Raw genomic sequence first — 26,251 nt, forward strand, 5'->3', positions numbered from 1 at the left:
GGCCTCTGTGCTGTGGGTGTGGACAGGCAGAGATGGAGAAGTGTCTGGCCATCAGCTGCAGTTTGAGCTACTAGGAGACCTCAGTCTGTAATTGTGATCTTATCGTTCTTTGATTGAAGTGAGACAAGTGTGGCCAGTCCTCCAGAGTGTAGCTCCCAGATTTAGAGTATGGAATCAAAGAAATAAGAAACTCACATCAACAGAGATCTCACTGTCAGACTCTTACAGAGCTCTCCGTACAAAATAATTTCATTGTATTTTTGCACTAACTCTGGGAGACAGGCACTCTTATCTGCATTTTAACAGAAGAGGAAATCGTTCCAGAGAAATTAAATACCTTGATGAGGATCACACTGCCATCGATTGTCATCTGAAAACAGGTACAGCCTAAGTCATTATGTAGTTAATCTCCAGGTGATGAAACAAAGTTCTTTTACTTTATTTTGGAAATAAATTACTTTGTGAGAACTATCCTCTGGATGCCCAAATTCCTATAGAGCTAAGCTTTTATGGACATCATGATGATCTGGGGAGGTATCAATCTCTGGGGTATTTCCTCATTCTTAATAAATCTGTAGAATTCTATGTATTATGCTTCGAGAGTTACCAGACTTTACAATTTTCCTAATTATCAGTCTAAGTTGCACGGTAGGACGGGTACCATGCAGTTGATTATTGAGTATGTTAATATCTTTGTATTATGAGACAGAAGTAATTCGGCTACATCAATATTCTCTAGTGATTCTCACAGTCTGGGATGAAATAGGGCCCAGATGAAATGCAGTTTTATTTTTAGCTGCCATTCTTGCCGTCCTGTGAATATTGGTTTTATTTAAGTCCAAGGGAAATCTCTGGGTGGATTAGTTTAAGTTGAGACTTTTAATTGACATTCTCATTTTCTTCATTCATGCTCACTCTGTCCATTCATTAATTAATAATTCACGCAGATGTGAATATACCCAGGGCTTCATTGGTATGGGGTCAGACAGGATGCAGCACACTTCCTGCCCCCTGATTAGTCCTTTTTCTTTCCCTTTGTTTTCATTCCTCTTGTTTGTCATCCACTTGGTATTTGTGTGTGTTTGTCCATTCACCTGCATGCAATCATGACTTGCACGTGCGCGCGCGCGCGCACACACACACACACACACACACACACACACACACACACACACACTGCAGTGACCAGCCATGGCTTGATGGACTCACTATTCTGTTTGTTATGCTCAATTTGTATCCTGATTCTGAAATAAATCCTGAATCTCTGCTGGTGTTTTATTGCTCTGGTTTATTACCCCAAATCCTATAATTGGAAAAATACACTATAGTGTGATCTTAAACTTTATCTCTCAAATTCTCTTGCCTGGAAAAATGTTGGGTATGTGAGAAGAATCTTGGCTTAGGGTTGCATAGTTTTGGAAAATAGATTCACTTGATAGAAGTGTATTATGTGGGGAACTTCATCATTGTGGATTACCACAGCACTGAGGAAAGAAACTGATAGAAATGATTAGGTATATTCAGAGTGTGTTGTCTTGACAGGAAAATCAATACATTGAATAGAATTTTTAAAAATAGCAAAAGTACTAGTTAGGAATAATTTATTCCCTGAAGCTTTTCCCTATTGATGGCCAGCATGTTTTTTTTAAAGCACTTCCTTGTAAACATTATATATGTATTCATGGCTATATTATTTTTATTATTAAAAAAGAAAGAAAGATACTCTGCAGCAGAAAGGATTTGTTCAGAGTAGAATCAGCTGAATTTGTCCTGGGCTGATATTTCAAAATCATAAAAGCATAATAGTTATAAATAAAAACTGCAGTTTATTGTCAACACCCTTCTTAGGGTAGCCTGAGAGCAAGTCTAGCTGCTGTCATCTCAGGCCAGGGTGCCACCTCATGACGGTCATGCTGTGAACCCTGGTGTCCAGGAAGTGTAGATTACAGCCCTGTAACCACGTTGGCAGTCAGCAATTCCTGCCAAGATTGAGCACTGGATGCCCTTTCACTGGTGTGTGTGTGTGTGTGTGTGTGTGTGTGTGTGTGTGTGTGTGTGTGAGAGAGAGAGAGAGAGAGAGAGAGAGAGAGAGAGAGAGAGAGAGAGAATACATGCATGTAGGTCCTTGGAAAGTGGGTCTCTTATTTAAATCATTCTGATGTTTGTGATCAGGGATAAACAAAATCAGTCTCTTATCTTTCATCTCTATTTTGTTGATCCTCTGCCTACACAGCTTAAAGAATACTTGTTGGAAGTGGTGAAATTAACTCCTCCTGGCTTAACAATCACAAAGATTTGACAAACACGCATGGAAGCATTACATCCCAAATCAATGTGGTAAAATTTCCTTTGGCTCGTTCTGTTCATTTGAAAGATAAATTGAGATGAGACCCAAAGAGGATAGTGGCAAAGCTAAATCAAGGACAAAAATCTGCAAATTTCTTCTTTTTTGCTGTTCTGATTATTTGTTTATAAACGCCCCGGATGTAACATGCTAGGGCATTGTGAAGGGTGTTCATGCTGAATACATTTTATCATGTCTAAACTCTTCTCTATCAAAACCAAGCATTTTCACCTTCCTGATTTTACTCCTACCAAATGTTTCCCCGCTCTCTCTTTGGAAGACCTTTTATATTGAAATTGGAACTAGTAATTCCAGAAGATAAATTGCTATGTCACGATTTCCTGTCTTCCCTGAAAGGCTCAATACCTGCTTCAGAATCTGGGTGCAATGACTGGTATGTCCAAGTCATTTCTGGTTCAACAGCTTCTTCAGACTCCGGTATTAATCATTTGTATTTCTAATTGCTTTTCTGACTCCACTGATTTAGTTTCATGAAGGATTTTGTAGAAAATGGGCAGTTTCACTTAAAGTGGGATTTCTATCAATCTGAAATTTATTTTGATTACACATGACTGAGTTTTTGGAAAATGTAGTATATGATTTTTCATTACTGAAACAGCCAAATTATATATGTGTTTCAACTCCCATCAGTCAATCTTTAATAAGTATTTATCAGGCAATGCTGTTGTTAACACTGTTTTTCATTATGGTAGATGAGATTTTTAGAGGCCTCTCTATTACTTATACACTTGCTTCTTCCATGATCTTCATTGAGACAGTTGATTTAGAAAATCCAAAAGTGATGAAGCCTTCAGAAAACATAGCCTGCCCTTATTTTATCCCTTCGGCTGGTTCAGTGGCTCTCAGGAACTTTATTCCTTATGGGTGGCTTACCTAAGTCACTCCTATTTTAGTGTCCCTCCTCTGCTCAGCTTGGTCCTTTTCAGCGGATACTGAATCCTGATGGTAAATGTGAAGGACGTCGAAGTGGGTGACCTCACAGTAGTCTCCCACCTTGAGACTTGGTTGTTCAGAGCAAAGTCTCATCCCACAGCCAAGCACAGCCGAAACCTGATCTCATGAAGCCCTGCCGTGTACCAGCCATCAGTTGGCAGGATTGGGGTAGCTAAAGCAAAGACTGAGGTTCAAGGTTGAGGTGGGAAATCAGGCAACGAGGGCTCATCACACCCACGGAATAAGTAAGGACACATACGTGTTCCACCCAGCTTTGCTTAGAGTTGACAATGACTGAAAGTTCAGCATGGGTTTATTGGAACAATCCTCAATGACATTGGTGACATGGCAGTCAGTACACAGGAAGTAATGCTCTAGGAGCTTATAAGCGGCATCCTTGTTCCCCTGGGATTTTAGCAAAGCACTAAAATGGCAAAGGGATAGGAAAATAGAGGTACAGTAATAAGAGGGCCTTAGGAGAAAGGGCTTAGAGAATGGCAAGCTGACTGGGGGAAACAGAGTGACAAGAAAGCAAAGGGAATCTCCAGACTTAATAGCAAAGAATTCCCAGAGATTTCTTCTTTCAAGTATAGGGCATCTGCATTTCCTTTAAAACCTATTAAGGCCTTCACAGCGAACCTGACTTCCTTTGACATTCACTGAATGGGTTTCTAGCTCTGAACACCTATCTCGCTGTGTTAACTTCTGATCATCTTGACGATTTGGTTTATTCTACCACAATTTTTTAAAATGTCGACGTGTGAATGGAGCTCACATAGAAAGTGACTGCTCCTGAACATGTGTGCCAGCTCCACAGTTGGGACCGCGCTCCTTGGTCATGGGCCTTGCTCAGCACCTGCCTTTGCCCCCAAGGCTTCTGTGTCGTTCTACCTGCCCAGGGTTGGGAAGCCTCTTGCAGCCACGTACCCTGCCATGGATTCAGATGGGCCACAGCAGCAGGTGGCTTCCTCTTGGGTAGCTACAGACTTCTGGCACCCTCCTCTGCTAGACGTTTTGTTCTGATTTTTACAGCCATTTTAAACTTCCAAAAGTAAAGATTTTTCCTCCTCCAATCTGCTTTTCGGTTTTGCTGTTATAGTGTCAACTAGTCTTCCGCAAATGACAATATGTTCTATGCTTTGTCTAGCCTCTTCCTAAGACATCTAACTGTCCCTGGAATGAAACCTCTGTTTACAAGCATTTTAAAGTCATGGCTCTATTAAACAATGAAATTGATTACACTGTAAATGGTAAAGGTTTGGATTTTAAAAACTGTTATTTATGTATGCATTTTCAGTCTATCTCTGATCACAGTGTTTGTCCTAAATTGCATGAGGGTTGGAAAGAAGAAAAGAAACTTCTTAAGGTGTGATAAATGGTGAAAAGCCACGGAACCAAACAACCTATGGGACAGAGCTCTTTATATATATATAATCTTTTATATATATAAAAGAAAAATTCTCTTGGAAGTTCTAAATGATCATATTCATGCCATATGTATTTATTAGTAATCACATTTTATTTCTTTAAAATGATGAACTCCAAGTCAGAGGATTGATGACAGACCTTTGTTCAATAGAATCTGTTCAAAGTAGGTGCTCAAGAAATCTTCAGTGAATTGCATATGGTATTCAATGAGAGGTTTATATCCAATGACCTCTAACACGCTACCTCACTTTGACCTGTGATTTTATAGAATTTTCTTAAGAACAAGGTGAATAAATGGGGAAAAGCTCCTGTAGATATGGATTGCCAGTTTCTTCAAACTAGAAGGTGAGCCCAGAAGGCTCATAGAATGGTGATCAAAGGACCAGGCTTCACTGAAGACCAGTTTCCATTCTGCATGATTTACATTAAATCAGATGCCAAAGACAAACAGCCTGGGTTCTCACCCATCGGCATCGCCCCAGTTGACTTTTAAAAAGTACATTATTTCTATTGCCTTCAAATTCTTCAAGCATTTTTGCAACAATTATAGAAATCTACTTGGCTTTGGTCTGCAATGACGAATATCTGGATGTTTATTAGGAGTTAAGAAAAGCTCAGTAGAAATGATCAGGCTTTCTTCTACTTGGTTACATGCGTGGGCTCAAATGAATAAAAATAACAGCAGCTCATTGTCATGTAGCATTTTAAGATATACATTGTACTTCTCAATGAATGTGGATAGATAAGGTATTATTTTTCTGTTTAAAAATTTAGAACTGAACTTCAGAGAGGTCTCACGAGTAGCCCCATTCTGTAGTTAGCAGAAGCAGGAGCCGGACCCACTATTCAATTGATAATACGACTTGCTTTTTGCTGTATTATACACTGTTCATCACAGTTCTTTACAAACTGTGTCCAAGTGTCCAAAATTGTATTTTTTTTTCTGACTTCTTTTGTATCTACGAGGCTGTTTTTTAAGGACTGGGAACTCCATGGGGGCTACTGGTTTTAGCTAAAGGCCTCATACACATGTGGTACTTAGTAAATGGCAGAAGAAGGTGAAGTGTGGATACTCTAGAAGATCAGGTCTTGCTTCAACAAAATATCCAGAAAAGAAATTAATAAAATGAACTAAAGACGGTGGAATAAATCTGACATAACTTTCCTATGTACATATATGAGTACTCCATAGTGAATCCCATCATCACATACATCCACAAGACTGGGATCCTAATTAGAACAAGATACACTCCATGCTTGTATAAATATATCAAAATAGATTCTACTGTCATGTATAACTAAAAAGAACCAATAAAAATTGTATCAAGGAAACACAGCAGGAAGAAAGGTAGCTCTTTAATAAATGGCACTGGAGAAACTGCTATGCACATGTTATAAAATGAAATCAGATCCTGATTTTGCCGCATACTCAAAAATCGACCTAAAATGGCATGAAGACTCAAGCTTAAGTCCCAAAGCTGAAAGGCCCCATGACACTGGGCTTCACAGTGACTTTTTTTTTTTCCAATATGACACAACAAACACAGTCAAACAAGAGCAAAAATAAGTAAGTAGGAGCATATCAAATTTAAAAGTTTCTGAGACACCAAAGGAAGCAGAATTGAAGGAAATATTTGAAAGACATAGATCCAATAAGGGGTTAATATCAAAATATATAAAAATTAATATCAAAATATATAAAAATTAATACAACTATATAGTAAAAAATCAAATAATCCAATTAAAAATGATCAGAAAGCTTGAAAAGACTTTTTTTTTCTGAAAAAGATATATAAATGGTCAATAAATACACAAAAAAGTACAGACTGTCACTAATCATCAGGGAAATGCCAATCAAAACCACTATAAAATATCACCTCACACCTGTGAGAATGGCCAGTATAAAAAGTTAAAATGTGTGTTGGCAAGGATGTAGAGAAAAGGGAACATACACACATTGTTGGTGGCATGGTAAATTGGTACGACCATTATGAAAAACATGGAAGTTCCTCCAAAAATTAATACAACTTCCATATGACTAATATATTGTGGGTATGTATCCAAAGGAAGTAACATCATTATCTCAAATATCTGCCTTCCAATGCTCATTATAGCATTCTTCACAATAGAGAAACAACTTAAGTGTCTGTTGATAGATGAATGGATGAAGAAAATGTGCTAAATATAGACAATGGAATGGCATTCATCTAAAGCAAAGATGGAATCCTATCATTTGCCTCAACCTGGGTAAACCTGGAGGACCTTTGAATATGCCAGTTACAGAAGGACAAGTACTGCATCCCTTATATGCATGTGAGAACTAAAAGAATTGGAACTTCCAGAAACAGAGAATAGGAGGGCGGTTAACTGAGAAGCAGGGGTGAGGGAAATGGGGAGCTCTTGATCAAAGCATTCAAACTCCCCAAATTATAAAATGAACACGTTCTGGAGAACTAGGGCATGGCATGGTGACCATAGTAAGACTGTATTGTGTACTTGAAATTTGTGAGGGGAGTAGATTTTAAATGGTTCTACACACACACACACACACACACACACACACACACACACAACAGTAACTGTGTGAGGTGAGAGATATGCTAATTAGCCTGATTGTGATTATTTCACCATGTGCATGTGTGTACCAAAACCTCATGTGGTACACTTTAAATATGTGCAGTTTTTATTTACCAGTTATGCCCCAGTAAAACTGGGGTAAAACACATCAACTTCTCCCAAATTCTAGATTTCATTGCCTCTGTCACTCTGTGCCTCAGGCTTTCTAAATTTCTCCAGCCTTTCTGTGGGATCTTCATAAATAAAGATCAGTTGAGTGGTTCATTAGAAAGAAACGAATTCCTTCTTCAAAATTAACTTGTTTTCTGTTTCCTACAGCTCCTCTCCACATGAACTAATGACTGAACCCATCAGCCACTCCTTTTGGGTCCCAGCAGACCAATAGAACCCCATTTATCAGGAACTCGGTAGATTCCCAGGTTACAGCCCTCTGAACTGTTTATCTTAGCTGTAGTTGTTGCTTCTCTCTGCCCCCTCATAATCAATCAATATAAATCAATCATTAATAATTTTGTGAAAATCGTGACTTTGCAGTAATGTTTTTATGTTGTCAGTGACGATCCTGGATCATTTTTGACGTTCACGGTTAGAATGAAAACTGAAAACGAATTCTGCCTTCATTATCTTCATGCACTCTCTTTCTCTCTTTTCCTGTTCTCAAGGTCATGGACAGTGTAACTGTGGAAGATGTGACTGCAAAGCAGGCTGGTATGGGAAGAAGTGTGAGCACCCACGTTCCTGCCTGCTGTCTGCTGAGGAGAGCATCAGGAAATGCCAGGGAGGCGCTGAGCTGCCCTGCTCTGGAAGGGGTGAGTGTGGTCTCTGGGGCTTGTCACTGATTCCTAATCCTGTGCTTCAGAGGAATACCATTCACTTCACGGGAGTCTTACAGAAGAGCACTTGCATGAGAGAAGGTTGGTTATCTGAACTGATAACCAGTCCACCGCTGACCAGTGGAATTACATGGTGAAAGATCTCCCCCCAACCGCCCCACCCACACATGTGCACTTGCTTGTACACACATGCACATACACACTGTCCATAGTCTCTGTAGCTTTGAGGACTGCTCAATTTCAGTTCCTTTTCATTCTGTTCAATGTTACTCTTTTATTTAAGTTCAGTTTGTATATTTACTTAAAGCTTTTGAATGAGATGATTCAATTGTGCACTGACATTTGTGAAACCCACTACCCTTATTTTGGGAGATGTCTGGCTTTTGAAAAGGAATTGTATAAACAGCCCTGAACAGGTGCTGTCGTTTTAGAAGACAGACTCAGATGTGTGCTTACTACCAGAGCAGCATAATTTCAGAAGGAAAAATTCACCTAGAGGAAAAGTGATTTGTTTGTTCTTTTTGTCAAAATGAGAAACACAAATTCAAGTTTCATATGGGAATAGCAAACTTTACATGAAATGTACTTCCAGAGAAACTGATAATTGATGGTATTACAACTTTTGTTTAAGAAAGAGGAAAGGAGAAGAAGTTTAATTTCCTGCTCCTTATCTCTTTTTTAAATCTGCTTTTTAAAATTAAGACATAACATAAAATTTAGCCTTCTAAAATTCAAAACTCATTGTTTTAAATATAGTCACAGAATTATGAAACGACCACCACTAATTCTAGGACATTTTTTAGAAAACCCACTCCCCCATAGTGTCACTCCCAACCAGTAGAAACTACCAACCTACTTTCTGCTGTGGATTTATCTATTCTGGATATTTTGTATAAATGGAATCACAAAATATGTAGTCTTTTTGTGGTTGGCTTAACATAATGTTTTCACTTAGTATAACGTTTTCAAGGTTCATCAATGTTGTATTGTGTATTAGTACTTGGTGGATTTTTATGGTTTAATAATATTACTCAGTGTGGATATCCCATAGTTGTTTATCCACTTATCGGTTGATGGATATTTGGATAATTGCTTGTCTTTTACTCATTGGTCCTTATGAATGATGCTTCTATGAACATTCATGCAAAAGCATTTGTGTTGGCATGAGTTTTCATTTCTTTGGGTGCATACCTATGAGTGAATTCCATATGCCGAGTCATATGATCACACCACATGCAACTTTTTTAGTGTTTAAATTGTTGCAACTTTTTATGATCCAATCAGTGGTGACAGTTCTAAATTCTTCATATCTTGTCCTTGCCTGGCTTTTTATTACTTACCAGTTTCTTTATATAGAAAACTCCCTAGTCTCCAAAGTTTTTTTTGTGTGTGTTATAGGTGTTTTCTCATGACTAATATTTTCCTCTAATGATTATAAATAGGATACTAGGTTATGGGTAGAAGGATTTATTGTTTTAATTTCAGAAGTACTTCTGACTAGCCCCATCTTCCACCAGCTATCCAGAGAGGAACTATTTCTCCACTTGCTTTAATAATTCTGCCAGATGGTGCTGTGTATGCCTGTTGTGCTTTGAAGTATCAAAGAATCAAAATTATCATCCCTCAGATTAACATTTTTTTACCCTTACTTATAATCTACAGCAAAACAAACAATTTCTCATTACAATTTAATATTGACAAAATGCTTACCTATTGTGCCTCGTCATATGAAAAAGAATGGACATAGGAAGCCCAATCAGTGTCTCTTCTTATTAAAATCAATCAGTTTATCTTGTCAAAACTTTATAATACTATAGGGGACAATTTCATGCAGGGAGGGAAAGAAAATAACTTTATCTCAAAATAGATTTTGTCTTGAGAACCTTTTCCAGATGTGTTTACTTGAGAAAAGTTAAGATATAGTTTTGCTACCATCTTAAAGTGATAAAGCACAGGGAAGTCTAATATGTTACAACATTTTCTAAGTTAAAGGGCTCACTTTCTATAAGATAATCTTGAGTGGCTATGTATATAGTATAAGTAAATAGAGTAGTTTCTATACTATATTTATATTATTTACCAATAAGGATATCTGCTTATGTCAACTCCCCCAAAAAAATCTGCAACAAAATTCAAAAGTTCTTTCTAATTTAAAGATCAAAATGATAAATTATATAATGAGGAAAGAGAAAGCACATACATTACCTCTCAGACATGGAAAATCACTTTAGTATACAGATTCCAGTGGGTTTTCATTGGTCTCTAAGTTTTTTTTAATACATAGAACAATAGTGAGAGCATTTTCGTAGACATCATATTGATCTTGAATAAACTCTGACAAGGCTTGATCTTCAAACACATATTGGTCTCTTATCTTTCTAAGAGTAACTATTTAGCTATCATTTGAAAGTAATGGAGTATATTTAAAATATATTTTATCAAAAAGATGTTGAATACATGTATAGAATTTTGACTTAAAAGTCATTAAATTCACTTAAGCCTATAAAAAGTAGAAATCCTATCTTGATTTTTATGGATTAACATGCTTTAATTAATGAGTCAAATAATTTTTAAAAAATTTCTTTCCTAGGACTATATTGTCAGAGAAATACTTTGTAAATAAATGATAAACTTCACCAGTTCCTTTATAGGGAAAAGGAGATCTTGATGAGTGCAGTGATCTTCCAGGGAACCAGAGCAAAATAGAAGGGAGAATAAGGGAGAATAAAAACTAAGGATTTATGGCAGCCAGTGCAGGGCTCAGACCAGTGGTCAGAGACCTTGGAGTTCTTCAAACTGCATCTGCAAATTCACTGGCACTGGGTGTTTGGAAGCAAACATCCAACATGAAAACTTTCAAAGGATTAGTTTTGCAATTTTTGAATGAATGCTGCAGCTGTGGTTACATGAGTGAAGAAAGCAATTACAAGGCCCATCAGTTTTCAAGCCTGAGAGCCTCAACAGCTCACCAGCTGGGGCCCAAAGACAAACAAAGGCCCAGAAGCCTAAAACCTCCTGTAGGATGTTCTCACATTCTGCAGAGGTCAGGTGATGGAATTTTTTTTTTTTTTTTTTTTACCAGAAATGAATTGAGACTCCTTGCTTCCACTAGTGGTGATTAAGTGGGAGCATTATGTTTCAAAGGTAGGAAAACAAATTATATGATCTCTTAAGTTCTTTATTAATCATTCCTTGTGTTCCATTTCTTATTACCTACAGATATCATTTCATGATGGATCATCTATAATCCATGTACATATAAAATTATTTACTAGTTTCTGCTTCTGAGATTAGGAGTGGAAAATCACATTCTAAATTCACATATCGGTGCTCTGCTAACAGTATAGGGGAAAAACAGCCAAATGTGCCTGACCTAACTTTACTATATACATATGTGAATATACCACAGTTAATCTCACCCTTAAGACATTAAAATAAAATTAGCCAGGCGTGGTGACACATGACTGTTAATCCCAGCGGCTCAGGAGGCTGAGACAGGATAATCATGAGTTCAAAGCCAGCCTCAGCAATTTATCAAGGTCCTAAGCAACCTTGTGAGACCCTAAATAAAATATAAAAAAGGGCTGGGGGTGTGGCTCAGTGGCTCTGGGTTCAATCCTTGGTTAGAACAACAACAACAACAAAACACTAAAAGTAAATAGCAAAAAGATCAGTGGAGTATAGGGAAGGGAATGTGGGAGGGAGGAGGGCATGGGAAGTACTGGGGACTGAATTAGAACAAATTATATCCATGTTCTTATAATCATTATGTCAGAAGGAATCCTAATGTTATGTATAACTGAAAAGAACTAACAGAAACAGCTACTAATGGACTTATGATAGGCTATAGATTAGTTTTAAATTCTTCTTGATTTAAAAATACATTTTCTTTATTACTGAGGTTCTTCTGAGCATGAGTCGGACTTTAGCCAATACATATGACCAAAGGATGTTTATCTTATCTAAGCAGAAGCTTTGAGAAGCAGGACATCATTTGAAATCCCCTTTTCCCTTTGGCCTGAGGATTTGCAGTTCTGGAAATAGGGGCTGTTTCCTTAGCCTGGGTTTTGGAAACAGGACCATTGTCAGAAAGCTCTGCTGACCTCCAATAACCTCTCATGTGAATGAGAAAGAAATTTCTGTTGTTTTAAGAAACTGTGATTTGGGATTTCTTTGTTACTGTAGCAGAACTCCTTACTGACTGATACTCTCTTCCAAAAATTTAGGAAATATAGTTAACCTAAAACAAATGAACAGGCAAGCAAACACAACAAATTTACATATAAACCTAATGATTTAGATGATCACACGAACACTGGGGGTTAATATCTGTATGTATAGGTTATCAGGATCAAGAGCTAAATCAAAAAATATAAGCATACATTTTACAAATGAGATATTTATGCTGTTCTAAAAACAGCAGTTATGTGAATTTATTCAACAGGTGGAATGCTAAGAACATTGAATGAAATTTATTTATACTTTCCTCAAACATAATGAAGTAGGAAAAAGTATAACTATTATTCTTTTTTACAGAAAAATGAAGTAGAAATTAGAACAGTTTGCTATTTCACATCAGAGGTGCAAGTTTTAATACAAACTCTTAATACAGTTTTACTGACTCCAGAACTATTGTTTTAGATAATTTACTTGTTCTTTTAGTATGCCATGTTCTAAAAAATATATAATAAATATATTTCCCTGCTACAAATACAATATCATACGAAATCATTGAAGTGGTTATATAATATTCCATTATATGTTTACATAGTAACCATCATATGGTCTTAGCAAAAGAATTTAACCAATCCTCGTATAATAGAAATCATATTGTCTCTTATTCAGTGCCACAGTTTATATTCCTGTAGCAGAACATGTACACAAATCCTTAGTATTTATTGTTGAATGTGGAATGCATAGATCTAAATAAATAAAAATGGATTATATTTTTTAAATATAAAAGATCAGATGATTTTTATTCTCTAGAAAAATTGCACCAATATACCTTCTTATCAGGAGCATTAGAATGGTCCTTTTCACCCACTGATAGTGACAATTTAGATAATGCACTTTCCCAGATGAATTTTGCTCTTTGTATGTGCTGTGAACTTTTGCCATTTATCAAACTCCTTTCATTGATTTCCATGATCATCCAGTATAAGTGCTGTATTGGCAGGCATCGCTACTCAGAAAGCCAGCCGTGTTTTCACTGTCTGCCTTCTTGATCACCATTTGTCCTTGGGGCTAAACTGTCTCTCTGCTTGGGAATACAGTCATCTCTGCCCTGTGGTTTTCTTTGATCAGGCTTGTTCTTAGAAGTATTACCTGTGTTTAGTTCCATAAACACATAGCCACATGTCCCTGTAGGAAAGATATGAAATGGAGGAAGAATGATAAATTAAAGTAAGTTATTTAATATTGGAACGTCCAGAAAATAGAAGCTATGGCTTCATTTTTATCAATTAGCAGGCTTTAATTAATGAATTGGGCAATTTTTCCCAATTTCCTTACCTAGGACCATACTTTGAAAGAATAATAGCATGCCAAATTCACACCATCTGTACATTTTTCATTTGAAGCCATAATTCATCTCTCCCTTGTATTGGCAAACCACATCTTCCAATTCTCTTGTTGTATTTATCAAGAGTAGTTTGCATGATGCATCCTTGTTTTCTTTTGAAACCTATGTGTTTCTACTATATGTGGTTTTAGACCACTGAATCATTAATTTTCTTATTCATATTTACAAAGATGTTATATGTTAGGAACAGAGAGAAAGTTGTACTATTGGAAAATTCTCCAGACATTCTCAATTAAGTACCATACCACATGTTGTGATTTTGATTCTATTTTTTAAAATCTTGGCTTGATTAGCTGCCTTATTGTAAGTTAATGGTGGCAGGAACATCCTGAGTGACCACATGACAAGGGAACCCCCATGTGTTCTTCCAGAAGCGCTGGGAGGAAGCAAGGGTGATTCAGCTTTCTTCTCTTCTGTGTCCTGGTAGATCAATCCGCTCTGTCCACAAGTGCTGCAGACTCTGTGGTATTTCCAACCTAGAAGATGAAGAAACTGCCGTGAAAAATCATCCTCTTTCCTCCTCTTATCCAGGAGGAATTCTGCTTTAAGTGTGACTCAAGTGGGGACAAATATTAATTAATTGGTGAATTATGTTAGCAGCCACAGTGTGGACTGTGTTGAGTTATGCCTCACATGTTCAGTAAAAACTCACTCTTGGACCACCAGGGAGACATCCTTCTTTCTTTGAGAGCACTTTGAATTTACAGTGCTTGGTATTTTGGCTTTTATATGCTGTTACCATGCAGTGACCCATGATAATGATATGTGGTCTAGAAGACGGGAGCCTTTTGGTCATTTGCTTAGAAAAAAAAAATTAGAACATCTTAAACTGTGCATGCATCCTAAATTTCACAAAAGGCATATAATTGTTATTTATTGTGACTTTGAAAAAGAGAGTATGAGGCAAAATGATTGGCATTCAAGGAGAACTAAGGAGGATGTCTTTAGCATCCTTTCTCCATGTCTTCCTGACACTTTTGCACTTCTCTATTGGGACACCATGTTTTCTTATGACAGCCAAAGGTGCAGGTGCCCAGAACTGTGGTCCACTTGAAGGTCCTGATCATATTCTGTACTGAGTCTCTCAATCATATGATGGAGCATCATTTACTAAACTAGAAGTGTAATGGGCATACTTTAAAGGGTATGATTAAGAGAATGGAGGCCAAGGGTGATTTGGGCGCTCTCCCTTCTGGTGGACAATTACTTATGGTCCTCACTTCCCCTCTTTTATTTTAGCTTGCTTGTCTTCTTGGTATGTTCTTATTCAACAGACAGAAAGGAAAAGGAGAATTCAGAAACTGATTTAATAGTTTTGTTTATTAAATTATGGTATACAGTAACTAAATAAAAACATAATAAACATCACATTTAAAAAAAAATACCTGAGGTTTTTCTAACCCATAGTCCATAAAATTATATCACTACCAGGTAACACTGAATGAGTAATTTTTGCATATATTCCAGTCAACAGTCTTGTTTAAGTATTTTATGTATGGCAACAGAACATTTTATATCAAAGATAGGAATCAGTCCAAATAAATATTCAATTTTTATTACATTCTGCATCATTTTTATGTGGCAAATTGAAAACCAGTGAAATTCTTTGGCTAAGAAAACTTCCTCATACAGGCTGCAACAAATACTGTCAAAACCTATTTGAAATGAAAATAGAAAATTGAATTCAACCCCAATTTCTGTAAGCAAGCTAAAAATAAAACGTGACAATCAGGACAATTTTGTTACTAGAATTACATATTTATTTCTATTAAAATCTTGGTGGAAGATACAGTGTGTGTCTCCATAGGTTATTTACCTGATTTTACTAAATGTAAACAGGAAAGCCAGATACTTTGAGTGGGCAGCAGTCTGGTAATCAGCCATAATCTTCATGGAACCAGATTCTTGGCAGATGTCCTTGGTAATAGAAAATCAATGAGGCAGGCTGCCATCAAGCTTAACCAAGCTTCAGGGTCACATAGCTTGGTCAGAACCTTGATTCTCCTCTTGGATATACAAGATGTTATTAAAAATTAGTAGTCCAGGCATTGTGCTATAGTTGCAAAATAAATTCAGAAATGTAATACACTGTATACTCCCTAGACAATGTATGCCTCCTATGTTCATAAATGATGTTCTTTATCAAATCTAATCAATATTACATTATGATCATTATGATCACCCCACCAGCTTTTTTTTTTTTTTTTTTTTTTTTTTTTTTTTTTTGCTAAGCTAGGGTTTCAGGAAACTAGAGCCAGTAGCTCTACATCTGTTTTTGCAAATAAAGTATGTCTGGAACATAGCCACACACTTGTTTACCCACAGATGCTTTCTTGTTATTCTGGCAAAATTGAATAATTGCCTCAGAGAGCATGTGGCCCTCAAAGCCTAAAATATTTAACACATAGCCCTTTTCAGATAAAGTGTGCTGACCACAGGGATAAGCATTTGTGATAAATGTGGGAATGTATTCAGAGAAAGGATTAAGGTTTTGAGTCAGAGGAAGAAGAAATCATTTGCTGTATTTGGGTAAAAACATGGCTTTATGAAATGCGGCAAACCTAGAATTGAGTCTTCAGGGATGAGTAGCATTAGAGAGACAATAATTTAGAAATGGATATTCCAAGTAAAGGAGTAAGTATGGGCAGAAATGCTGAAACAAGAAGGTATTAACTTGTATAGAGAACAGGGAGCAAACTTGTTTTTTAAAAAAATTATAATTAATAATTATATAAATTCATAGGTTCACTGTGACATTTTCATAGATGCATATATCCTCGTTTGATGATGTCCACCCTCCTGTATACCCTCTTGCTCTTGTTGTGCTTTGCCATCGCTCAAGTCTCTTCCTCCTCCCCTTACAGACCCTCTTCTGCTTTTAGGTCATTCTTTTATCATTTGTCTTTAGTTTTCTCATATGAAAGAAAACATGGTAACTTTCTTTCTGTATGTGACTTATTTTTCTTAACATTATGTCCTCCAGTTCTTTCCATTTCCCTGCAAATGACATGGTTTCACTCTTTTATATGACTAAACTGTGTATATAAACCATATTTTCTTTATCAGCTCATCTGTTGACAGGCATGTAGGCTGATTCCATATTTTGGCTACTGTGAATCATTCTGCAGTAAACATGCATATGTAGGCATCTGTTTTGTATGAAGACTTAATTTCCTTTGGATAAATACCCAGTAGTGGTATAGCTGGATCATATGCTAGTTCTAATTTTAGTTGTATGAAGGACTGCCATATTGTTTTCCATAGTGGCTATAGCCACTATGTTTACATTCCTACCAACACCTTGTAAGGATTCGTGTTCCTCTACATTTTCACCAGAATTTGTTATTAATATTTTGCAACAGCTATTCTGACTGAGGTGCCATGGAATCTCAATGTAATTGTGATATATGCATTTCTTATGCAGTTTTTTATTTATTTATTGACCATTGGCCATTCATACAACTTCTTGTGACATGTCCATTTAGATCATTTGCTCACTTTTTGATTGGATTGTTAAGTATTTGAGGTTTCTTATATATTCGGAATATTCTTTCTGTCAAATTAATAGTAGACAGAGATTTTCTCTCATTTTGTAGGTTGTCTCCTCATTCTGCTGATTGTTTGCTGTGCTGAAGCTTTTTAATTTAATGAAATTCTATTTGTCAATTCTTGTTTTTGTTTTCTGAGCTATTGGATATATAACTTCAAGTATCTCCCTTATCTTTTCTTCTGGTGGTTTCAAAGTTTAAGCTCTTCCATTAAGGTCTTTTGATTTATTCTGAGCTGATTTTTTTAAACAGAATGAGAAGGTGGGGTCTAGTTTCCATCTCTGTGTGTGGATATTTGGTTTCCCCAGCACCAGTTCTTAAAGAAGCAATCTTTTCTTTGGTATATGTTGTATGTGCCATGTATGTTATAACATGTATGTTATTTTCATATGTATATGAAAATCAGTTGGCTGTAGAGGTGTGGTTCTATTCTGGGCCCTCTATCTTTTCCATGGATCTATGTGTCTGTTTTTATGCCAGTCCCATGCTGTGTTTGTTAGTGTGGCTCTGGGGTACCTTTTGAAGTAAAGTACTGTGATGCCTTTAGCATTGCTATTTTTGCCCAGAATTGCTTCGGTTATTCTGGGTCATTTGTGAATTCTTATGAATCTTTGGATTAATTTTTCTCATTCTGTGAAGAATGTAATTTGCACTTTGATGGAGACTGTATGGAATTTGTGAATCACATTCCCTACTATGAGCCTTTTAACAATATTAATTCTCCCAACCCATGAATATTGGAGGTATCTCCACCTTCTGGTATCTTCTTCAATGTCTTCCTTCAATGTTTTGTAATTTTCATTGTAATTATTTTATATCCTTGGTTAGATTTATTCCCAGGTATTTTACTTTTTGTAGCTATTGTGAATGACATTGCTTTCCTGATTTTTTTCTTAGAAAGTTAATTAGTAGTGCATAGAAAGTTAATGATATATTTGTGTTGATTTTTAACCCAGATACTTTGCTTAATTTGCCAATTCTGAGTCTTTTGGTGGAATTCTAGTGTTTTCTAAGTATAGAATCATATCATCTTCAGACAGAGAAAATTTGACTTCCATCTTTCCTATTTGTATCCCTGATATTTATTTCTTGTGCCTAATTTCTCTGGCTATCATTTCAGTTAGTATATTGAATAAGTGAGAGTTGACAGCATTATCTTTTTCCTTATCTTAGAAGAAATGTTTCAGTTTTTCCCCTTTTGAGTATAATGTTGGCCATGTTTGTCATATATAGCCTTTATTTTGTTGAGGTATGTTCCTTCTAAATCGTATCATGAAGGATGTTGAATTTAATTAAAGGTTTTTTTTCAACATCTGTTGAGATGTTCTGTGATTTTTATCCTTGATTTTGTTTTTGTGCTATGTTGTGTTTATTTATTTGTGTATGTTGAATTATCCTTGCATGCCTGGAATGGAACCAGCTTGATCATGGTGTATGGTTTGTTTAATGTGCTTTGAAATTCAATTTGGAAGGTTTTATTACGACTTGTTAAGTCAATATTCATCAAGGATGTTAGTCTTAGTTTCCTTTTCTTTCTTTCTTATCAGGTTTTGTTAGCAGGGAAATACTAGCTTTGTAGAATAAATTTGGAATAGTTTCTTCTCTTTCTATTTTATGTAATAGTTTGAGAAACATTTGTATTAGTTATTACTTAAAAGTCTGTTAAAATTTAAGAGTGAATCCACTTGTACCTGAGGATTCCCTTGTTGAGAGATTGTATTACTTGTCAGTCTTATTGCTTCTTATTGATATGTTTAGTTTTTTTAAAAAATATATTCCAGAATCAAGTTTGGTAGGTCATATGTGTCTAGAAATTTGTTCATTGCTTCTAGATTTTTCAGTTTATTAGCATATAATTTGTTTTGGTCTTATTTTTCTCTTGGTTAGTTTAGCTAAAGGTTTACCAGTTTATTCTTTCAAATAACCAATTCTTTTTTTGATATTTTATATGCTTTTAATTTCCCTTTCACTTTTTTTTTGCCTTGATCATTATTATTTCTCTCTTTCTACTGATTTTGGGTTTAGTCTGCTCTTGATTTCTAAGACCTTGAGAGGCATCATTTAGTTATATATTTGGTGTCTCTGTTTTTGAAATATAGGTTCTCATAGCTTTGAGATTCCCTCTTAGTTCTGCTTTTACTGTATTTTTTTATACACTCTGATGTGTTGTGTTTCCATATTCATTTGATCTTATGGAATTTTCATCTCATTATGTATTTATTCAATGACCCACTATTTGTTCCAAAGTGTATTTTTCAGTTTTCATGTGTTTGTATTATTTCTGTAGCTTCTCTTCTAGGGTCATTCCATTATGTTATGATAAGACAGAAGAAATTACTTCAGTATTTTTTTGTTTGCCAAGACTTTTGTGGCCTAATGTATGATATGAACTATTCTGGAAATAGTTCCATGTGCTGATGAAAAGAATGTGTATTCTTCAACTATTGATGGGAATATTCTGTAGATGTCTATTGTGTCCATTTGATTTATTCTATAATTTTACTCTGATGTTCTTTGGTGAGCTTTTTTCTGTATGGTATATCTATTGGTTAGGGCAGGATTTGAATTCTAATCGATAGTGGAGTATAGGGGTCTCTCTCTCCCTTGTGTCCTGTAGCATTTTTTTTAAATTGGGTGCTCCAAACTTGTATGCATATATAATTACCATACTTTCTTCTTTTTTTTCATACTGGAGTTTGAACTCAAGATCTCACACATGATAGACAAGTGCTCTACCACTGAACTATATCTCCAGCCTTTTTAATTTTATTTTATTTGAGACAGAGTCTTCTTAACTTGCTTTAAACTTGAAATCCTCCTGCCTTAGGCCCCTGATTAGGTGGGATTATAGGCATATGCCACCATTCCCAGCTTTGTTATTTGTTCTTGGTCAATTATTAATATGTAATAACCTTTGTTGTAACTTTGAACTGATTGATTTAGTGTCTGTTTTGTCAGATGTGAGTGCAGCTACTCCTGTTTGCTTTTGGATTCTATTTGCTTAGAATATCATTTCCTACCTTTTTACTTTCAATCTGCATATGTCTTTGCAGGTGAGATGAGTTTCTTGCAGACATTATATTGTTGGGTCTTGTTTTTCTAATCCAGTTAGTTAATCCATGTCTTTCAATTGGAGAATTAAGACCATCTACATTAAATGTCATTATTGAAAGTTACATACTTGTTCCTGTCATTTTGGTTTTCTTCTGGTGGTTTGAATATTTCATACTAATTGCTTCCTCTCTTATTAATTTAGAAGTTTGACAGTTTTCTGTATTAATAATGATTAATTCTTTCTGATTTTTTAATTGTTTTGTTTTTGCTTATCTACTCTTCTGGTAAGATTTATTCTTTCCCATTCTCTCTTCCTTTTCTGGTTGTAGAATTCTTTTAAGTATCTTCTGAAATGTTGGTTTAGTGGTCATCCCTCAGTTTATGCTTAACATTGAAGGTCTTTATTTTTTTCATCAAATTAGAAGGATAACTTTAAGGTACAGTAATCTAGGTAGGCAGTTTTTAATTTTTTTAAAGGACTTGAAATACATCATTAAATACTCTCCTAGCCTTTTAGAATTTCTGCTGAAAAGTCAGCTGTCATTCAAATGGGTTTGCCTTTAAATGTGACTTGGCAGTTTATGTTTTTGAGGGCTTATTTTCTGATCATTTCTATTTTGCCTTCTAATTGCCTCCTGTATCTGGATGTCCATGTTTTTTTTTTTTTCCCAAGAGTTGGGAAATTTACTAAATAGACTTCATAAACATCTGTCTGTATCTCATCTCCCTCATGTACTCCAATTATGCATATTTTTGGTCTTTAAATAGTGCCTAATAAATCTTGTATATTCTGTTTACTATTTTATGTCTTTATTATTGTCTGAATGTGATAATTCATCAACATTCTCTTTAAGCTCTGACAATTTTTTTCCTCCACTTGATCTAGTTTATTGGTGATGCTTGTTTATTGGTGATGTGATAAGTTTTTAATATGACATATTACAATTTTCACTTGCAAGATTTCTGTTTGCCTCTTTTTCAAAGTCTTATTCTCTTCATTTAATTGTTCATTCATATACTTGTCTTCCTTAATTAATTCAGATTTTTTTGTATCATGTAGGAATTCATTAAACTTTAAAAAATTATCCTTTTGAATTCTTTGTGCAGCATTTCTTCTACTTTGACATCACTGAAATCAGTTACTAGAGAGTTATGAACTTTAGGAGGTTTCGTGTTGCCTAATAATATTCTATTCTTCATATAGTCCATGTTTCTCTGTTGAAATTTGTGCATCTGTTAGGATGACTGTCTCTTCCACTTTTATGTGGGGACCTTCTTTTGATGATGTGCCCTTTGATACTAACTTGTTGTGAAATGTTGAGTTTTGTTTCACACTGTCTACCATAGTTTCCCTGTGGCTTCTTTGGCTGTGATTAGTGGATTTTGACACAATGCTTAAGGAACAGAGCCTGCGGGAACTGCTTTCTCTGTAGGTCTTGCAAGAGTGGGGCTCCTCTGATATTTCCAGCAGGAATGCTGTAGACAGCAGAATATGTGGGGTGCATCATCTGTGGTTACTCTGCAGTCTGGTCATCACTGTGTGGCCTGGTATATCATGGGAGAAACCTATACAGAGTTCCCTTCTTGTAGATGCAGTGTCCACAACTATTGTGTTGTTCTCTGTGTCATTGCTATATAGGTGGATGTCACGGAGTGGGGCTTCAGCCTCTACCAGCAGTGCCTAGTTGGGGCTGGTCAATGGGTGGGCTCTTATCTCACCTATTCTTTAAGTTAATATTGACATTTCTGCCAGGGTTTGAGTTGAGGTAGGAAATAGCTGCAGTAAGGCGAAATTTCTCCAAGCTGGGTTGTGAGTGTAACTCAACAGCAGAACACCCACCCAACATGCTTCAAGTTTCAGGTTCCCCATCCCTGCACAGGAGGGAGAAAAACAACAGCAGCAAAACAGAGTAAGAAGTGAAGTAAATACCAAATAAAAACAGCAAGCCCAATAACAACAACAACAGAAAAGGGAGGGGTAAAACATAACAGTAACTAAAAAGTTAAAAAATAAAATTAAGATGAACGGTAAGGAAAGAAAAAAGAACACAAGGAAAAAAGAAATAATAAAAATATTAAAAAGAGGAGAAAAGAGAAAGCAGGAGAAATGCCAAAGTTTTTAAACAGGGAAGAAAAGACCAAATGAATCTTAAAAGTAGAGAGGAACACACACACACACACACACACACACACACACACACACACACACACAGCAGCCGCAGCAGCAATAAGAAATGTATTCATAAAAAAATAAAAATTTCCCCTCTTCCAAAGTGCTAGATGGTGCAGGCAAGACCGGCTCTTTGGCACCTGTGCCAATCAGTGATACTTTCCACATCTTCCTAGGCTTGGAGCCCTTTGGAGAGCTGGTCGTCATTCACACCCTTCTTTCCTTTGCCTGGCTTGCCAGGAGGCCCGGGGGAGTGGTTGTGGCCTCTTTCCCCAGCACCCCTGCTGGCTTCCAGATACACCTTGTAAAGGGGAAGCGTCCTCTGTTCCCTTCAAGATTGCCCTCCTGTTTCCCACTACGTGGAATTCTCAGGGGGAGTATGTCAGATTCATCTTGCTTAAGGCCCATATATTGCATCATTCCTGAACTGCCAAATAAAACTAAGGTGACGGAGATCCAAATCTTCCCATGAACAAGACAGATACTTTACTTCCTCACACGAGCCTTCTTCTGTCTCCCTGAACCTCAAATTATGCTTCTGTATCTACTGACACAATCTGAGAAAGCAAGCACAAATACAAAATCATTTTATTCAAAATTGTTTGTATCAGCAAATTATTAAAATGACAATTGTTTTTAGTAGTCCGATTATCATTTTCAGGGTCACATTTTCTTGATATTGGATATATATATATATATATATATATATATATATATATATATATATATATATATATATAACTATAGCTAGTTGTGATACTGAGTCCTTGCTACGAGGGTGAGCAGTTGAACAGACTGTGACTTAATCTGGGTCCCACCACTTGCCAGGTGTGGAACTCAGCAAGTTTTAGGCAAAAATGGCAGCAAAATCCTTCTAGGTGATTTTGAACTGAGTTCTGTAAATCTGCATTTCCTCCCTTTCTCCACTCTCTCTGCAGTAAGTGAACTTGACTCTGGGTTCTGACTCATTTGGATCCTAGATTGTATATCTACTTTCATGGACTCACACCTGTCATTTCTGGCTCACCTTCACAGTGGACTTGGAGTCTGATTTTGCCTAGCTATCTAGACGAAATGAGAGCCAGCTCCTCCTCGTGGGAACCATGTGACTCACCCACGCATGCTTTCAGTCTGTCTTCTACCAAGTATCTGTTTGGAGTACAGAGTAACGTATTTTTCAGTGTGGCACCCTTTCATCTGGCATACAATAATTAAGATGGATGAGTTTTGGTTCTCCATAAATATTTATTTCTCATGTGGTGTCTTTTATTTGGAGAAAGGAGGGAAAACAGGATTCTCTGGCTTCCTGTTTAGATTTTAAAATAATTTTAGCCTCTTTGCTGTTTGAAATATTCGTGCCATGTGGATGCTGATAAATAATACCAAATGGTCTGGCATAGTGCAGTAGTGAGACATTTGAGACTTGGAGAGTCCCAAGGATGAAACAGCAACTATTTTGAGGTCATGTATAAAGTCATTTATAAGAATATTAACTGCTTTGCCAGGGTTTCTCCCCAAAGCCCTGTATTGCACAACAGTTAACTGAAGAATGCAGAAATGTTAATGTCAAGAAAATAGAGAGTAGACGATAACCTGAAAAGGTCTTTTACACTGTTGTCTTGGCTTGCTGAGCTGGAAGGTGGGTAGGGTTAATGTTCCTACTGAATTGTAGTTGAGACAGAATCACAGAACTCGTGCTCCCAAGTGTGGTTTATTGTAATTACAAAAGAGACTGTGGCAAAACTCAAGTGGCATAATTCATGCTTGAGCCTAGACACATTCATCTGTATAATTCTATTACATAAAGAGAGAGATCCAGAGGGATTGCAGTCTTCAGGTGGGGCTTATTAGTAAATAATATTTTGGAGGTGTGAGAGGTCTACACCAAGGTGTGACAGGACACGTACCTGCTGACATCACCTGGTTCATTGGTGTTACTCCAGCCCCTTGCTTATTTCAGGTCCTGAAAACACTCTTCCCAGGCATGAGTTTCCTTCTTGGCTAGAGAGACTTCATCAGGCTGCCAATATTTTGCCTTCCCTCTCAGCCTTATCTAGTCAACCAGTTTCCATTTGTGGAGTTGGATACCTCAGAAGGGGCAGGAATGGCCACTAGACATCATGACCTCCTCCTAGAGCAGTCGTTCTCATACCACTTATCGTGTGACCTGAAAAGGTTTGTTTTGTTTTGTTTTTAGCTTTTGGGGCCCTCATTTTATTATCTGTAAAAATGATACTATAATAACTTGTTTCCTGTAAGATATTGTAAGGAATAATTCAGACACATATGCGAAATTTCTTTCTTAACTTTAAAATAACATAGATTACAAGGGATTGCAAAGAATTCAAGAGGATGGCATATCAGTGATCTCTAAGACATAGAATTTAATAGTAAAACCACGATTAAAATTCCTTTAATCATTCACCTAATCCACATGTGTCTGTTAGGGATCCTGCAATGTACATAGAGCCACCTGAGGTGCTTGGATGGGCTGACAAACAAGGGAACCACTGTCATTGAGCTTCTCATTGAAGCAAATTGAGACAGTATGATAGAGTGGCCATGGTGGCATTGGGTTGCCTTAGGCATGGTGGTCAAGGAACCTTCCTGAGGAGCCCGTTCTTGGCCAGATTTGAATATTGGAAGGGGTCAAATGAGAACTGAGGGAAGACAGCCAGAGGAAATAGAAACAAAGGCATTTATACAATCTTAGGCTCAAGTAATGAAGATTTTCTAAAAGAGATCGAAGTCAAGTGGCTTTTTTCCTTAAAGAGTTCATAGAGGAAGCAAGGACACTTAGATCTTGCAGAAGTATTTTTTAAAAACGAGTGCCCAGTTACCTCCTGATTTGATTTGTCTGCTAGGTAACCTGAGCATCGGGGATTGAAAAGCTTACTGGGTGATTCCACTGTGAGGTCCCATTAAGAACCACCATTCTGCAGGGTTGTTTAGCAGGGATAGTCCAGTCGCAGAAGGATGGGCACTTTAGTTTTTGCCCTATTACCCACTGAGCAAATGAGGCTTAAAGGACTGCTTAAAAGTTGTACAAGACTTGCTATTGCATGGGGCTTTTGTCCCTTGCTCTGCTGAATAGGCAGGGAAAGGCTGAAGCAGGGTAAACATGGCAGGGTGGGTGGGGGAGCCAGCAGAGGGGAGCCTTGAGCAGGGCACGTTCTTAGGCACCTTCTAACACTGACCACATTCAGGACTAAGATTTCTTTTTAAGTGAATGATAATTGGACTGAAATAGATTGTAAAGGAGGCTAGAAAATAAAGTGTCTCAGAAATACATTTTGAGTTTTCACTATAGGAATTTTAGGACCGAAGGATAATATGGAGGGACATACTTAGCTATTCCTTCTCTGGAGCAGCCATGATAACATTAAATAGTAAAGTGCTGTTTAGCTCTGTTACCGCAAAAGCACTCCTTAGCTGGCTCCCGTGTTGTCTTTTGTTTAACGTGCCATCTTGTGTTTTGAGGAGGCTCCCGCCCCACGATTATGTTTTTCCTTATGAATAGAACTAAGATTTTTGTGGATGAGTCAGAGTTAAGACCAACTTGAACACGTTTTCCATTATTAATCAAAGAACTGACCAACAGATTTGAATTATTTCCCCAGGATCTCTTCTCTGCCCAGGACTTCCGTTTGATTGGCTGCTTAACTGAGGACTTGTCTGCTTTTTAACCATGTTTTTGATTGTGCTTTTGTAGGCACTGGAAGATGGGATCGTGCTGAGAAGTGGCACCATGCTCAGGGGAGC

General features: G+C 36.7%; 1 protein-coding gene across 3 annotated transcripts in view; it reads left to right on the forward strand.

Moving 5' to 3' along the window:
• The window catches only part of Itgbl1 (integrin subunit beta like 1), a 218,586-nt gene that overhangs the window by 111,204 nt on the left and 81,131 nt on the right, over positions 1 to 26,251 (forward strand). For all 3 annotated transcript variants that reach the window (XM_078016303.1, XM_005317010.5, XM_078016304.1), the window contains one exon: positions 7,966 to 8,112. In XM_078016303.1, coding sequence (XP_077872429.1) covers positions 7,966 to 8,112 — 147 coding nt within the window. The remainder of the gene's footprint in view (positions 1 to 7,965; positions 8,113 to 26,251) is intronic.

Source organism: Ictidomys tridecemlineatus, chromosome 6, assembly GCF_052094955.1.
Source record: "Ictidomys tridecemlineatus isolate mIctTri1 chromosome 6, mIctTri1.hap1, whole genome shotgun sequence".
Lineage (NCBI taxonomy): Eukaryota > Metazoa > Chordata > Mammalia > Rodentia > Sciuridae > Ictidomys > Ictidomys tridecemlineatus.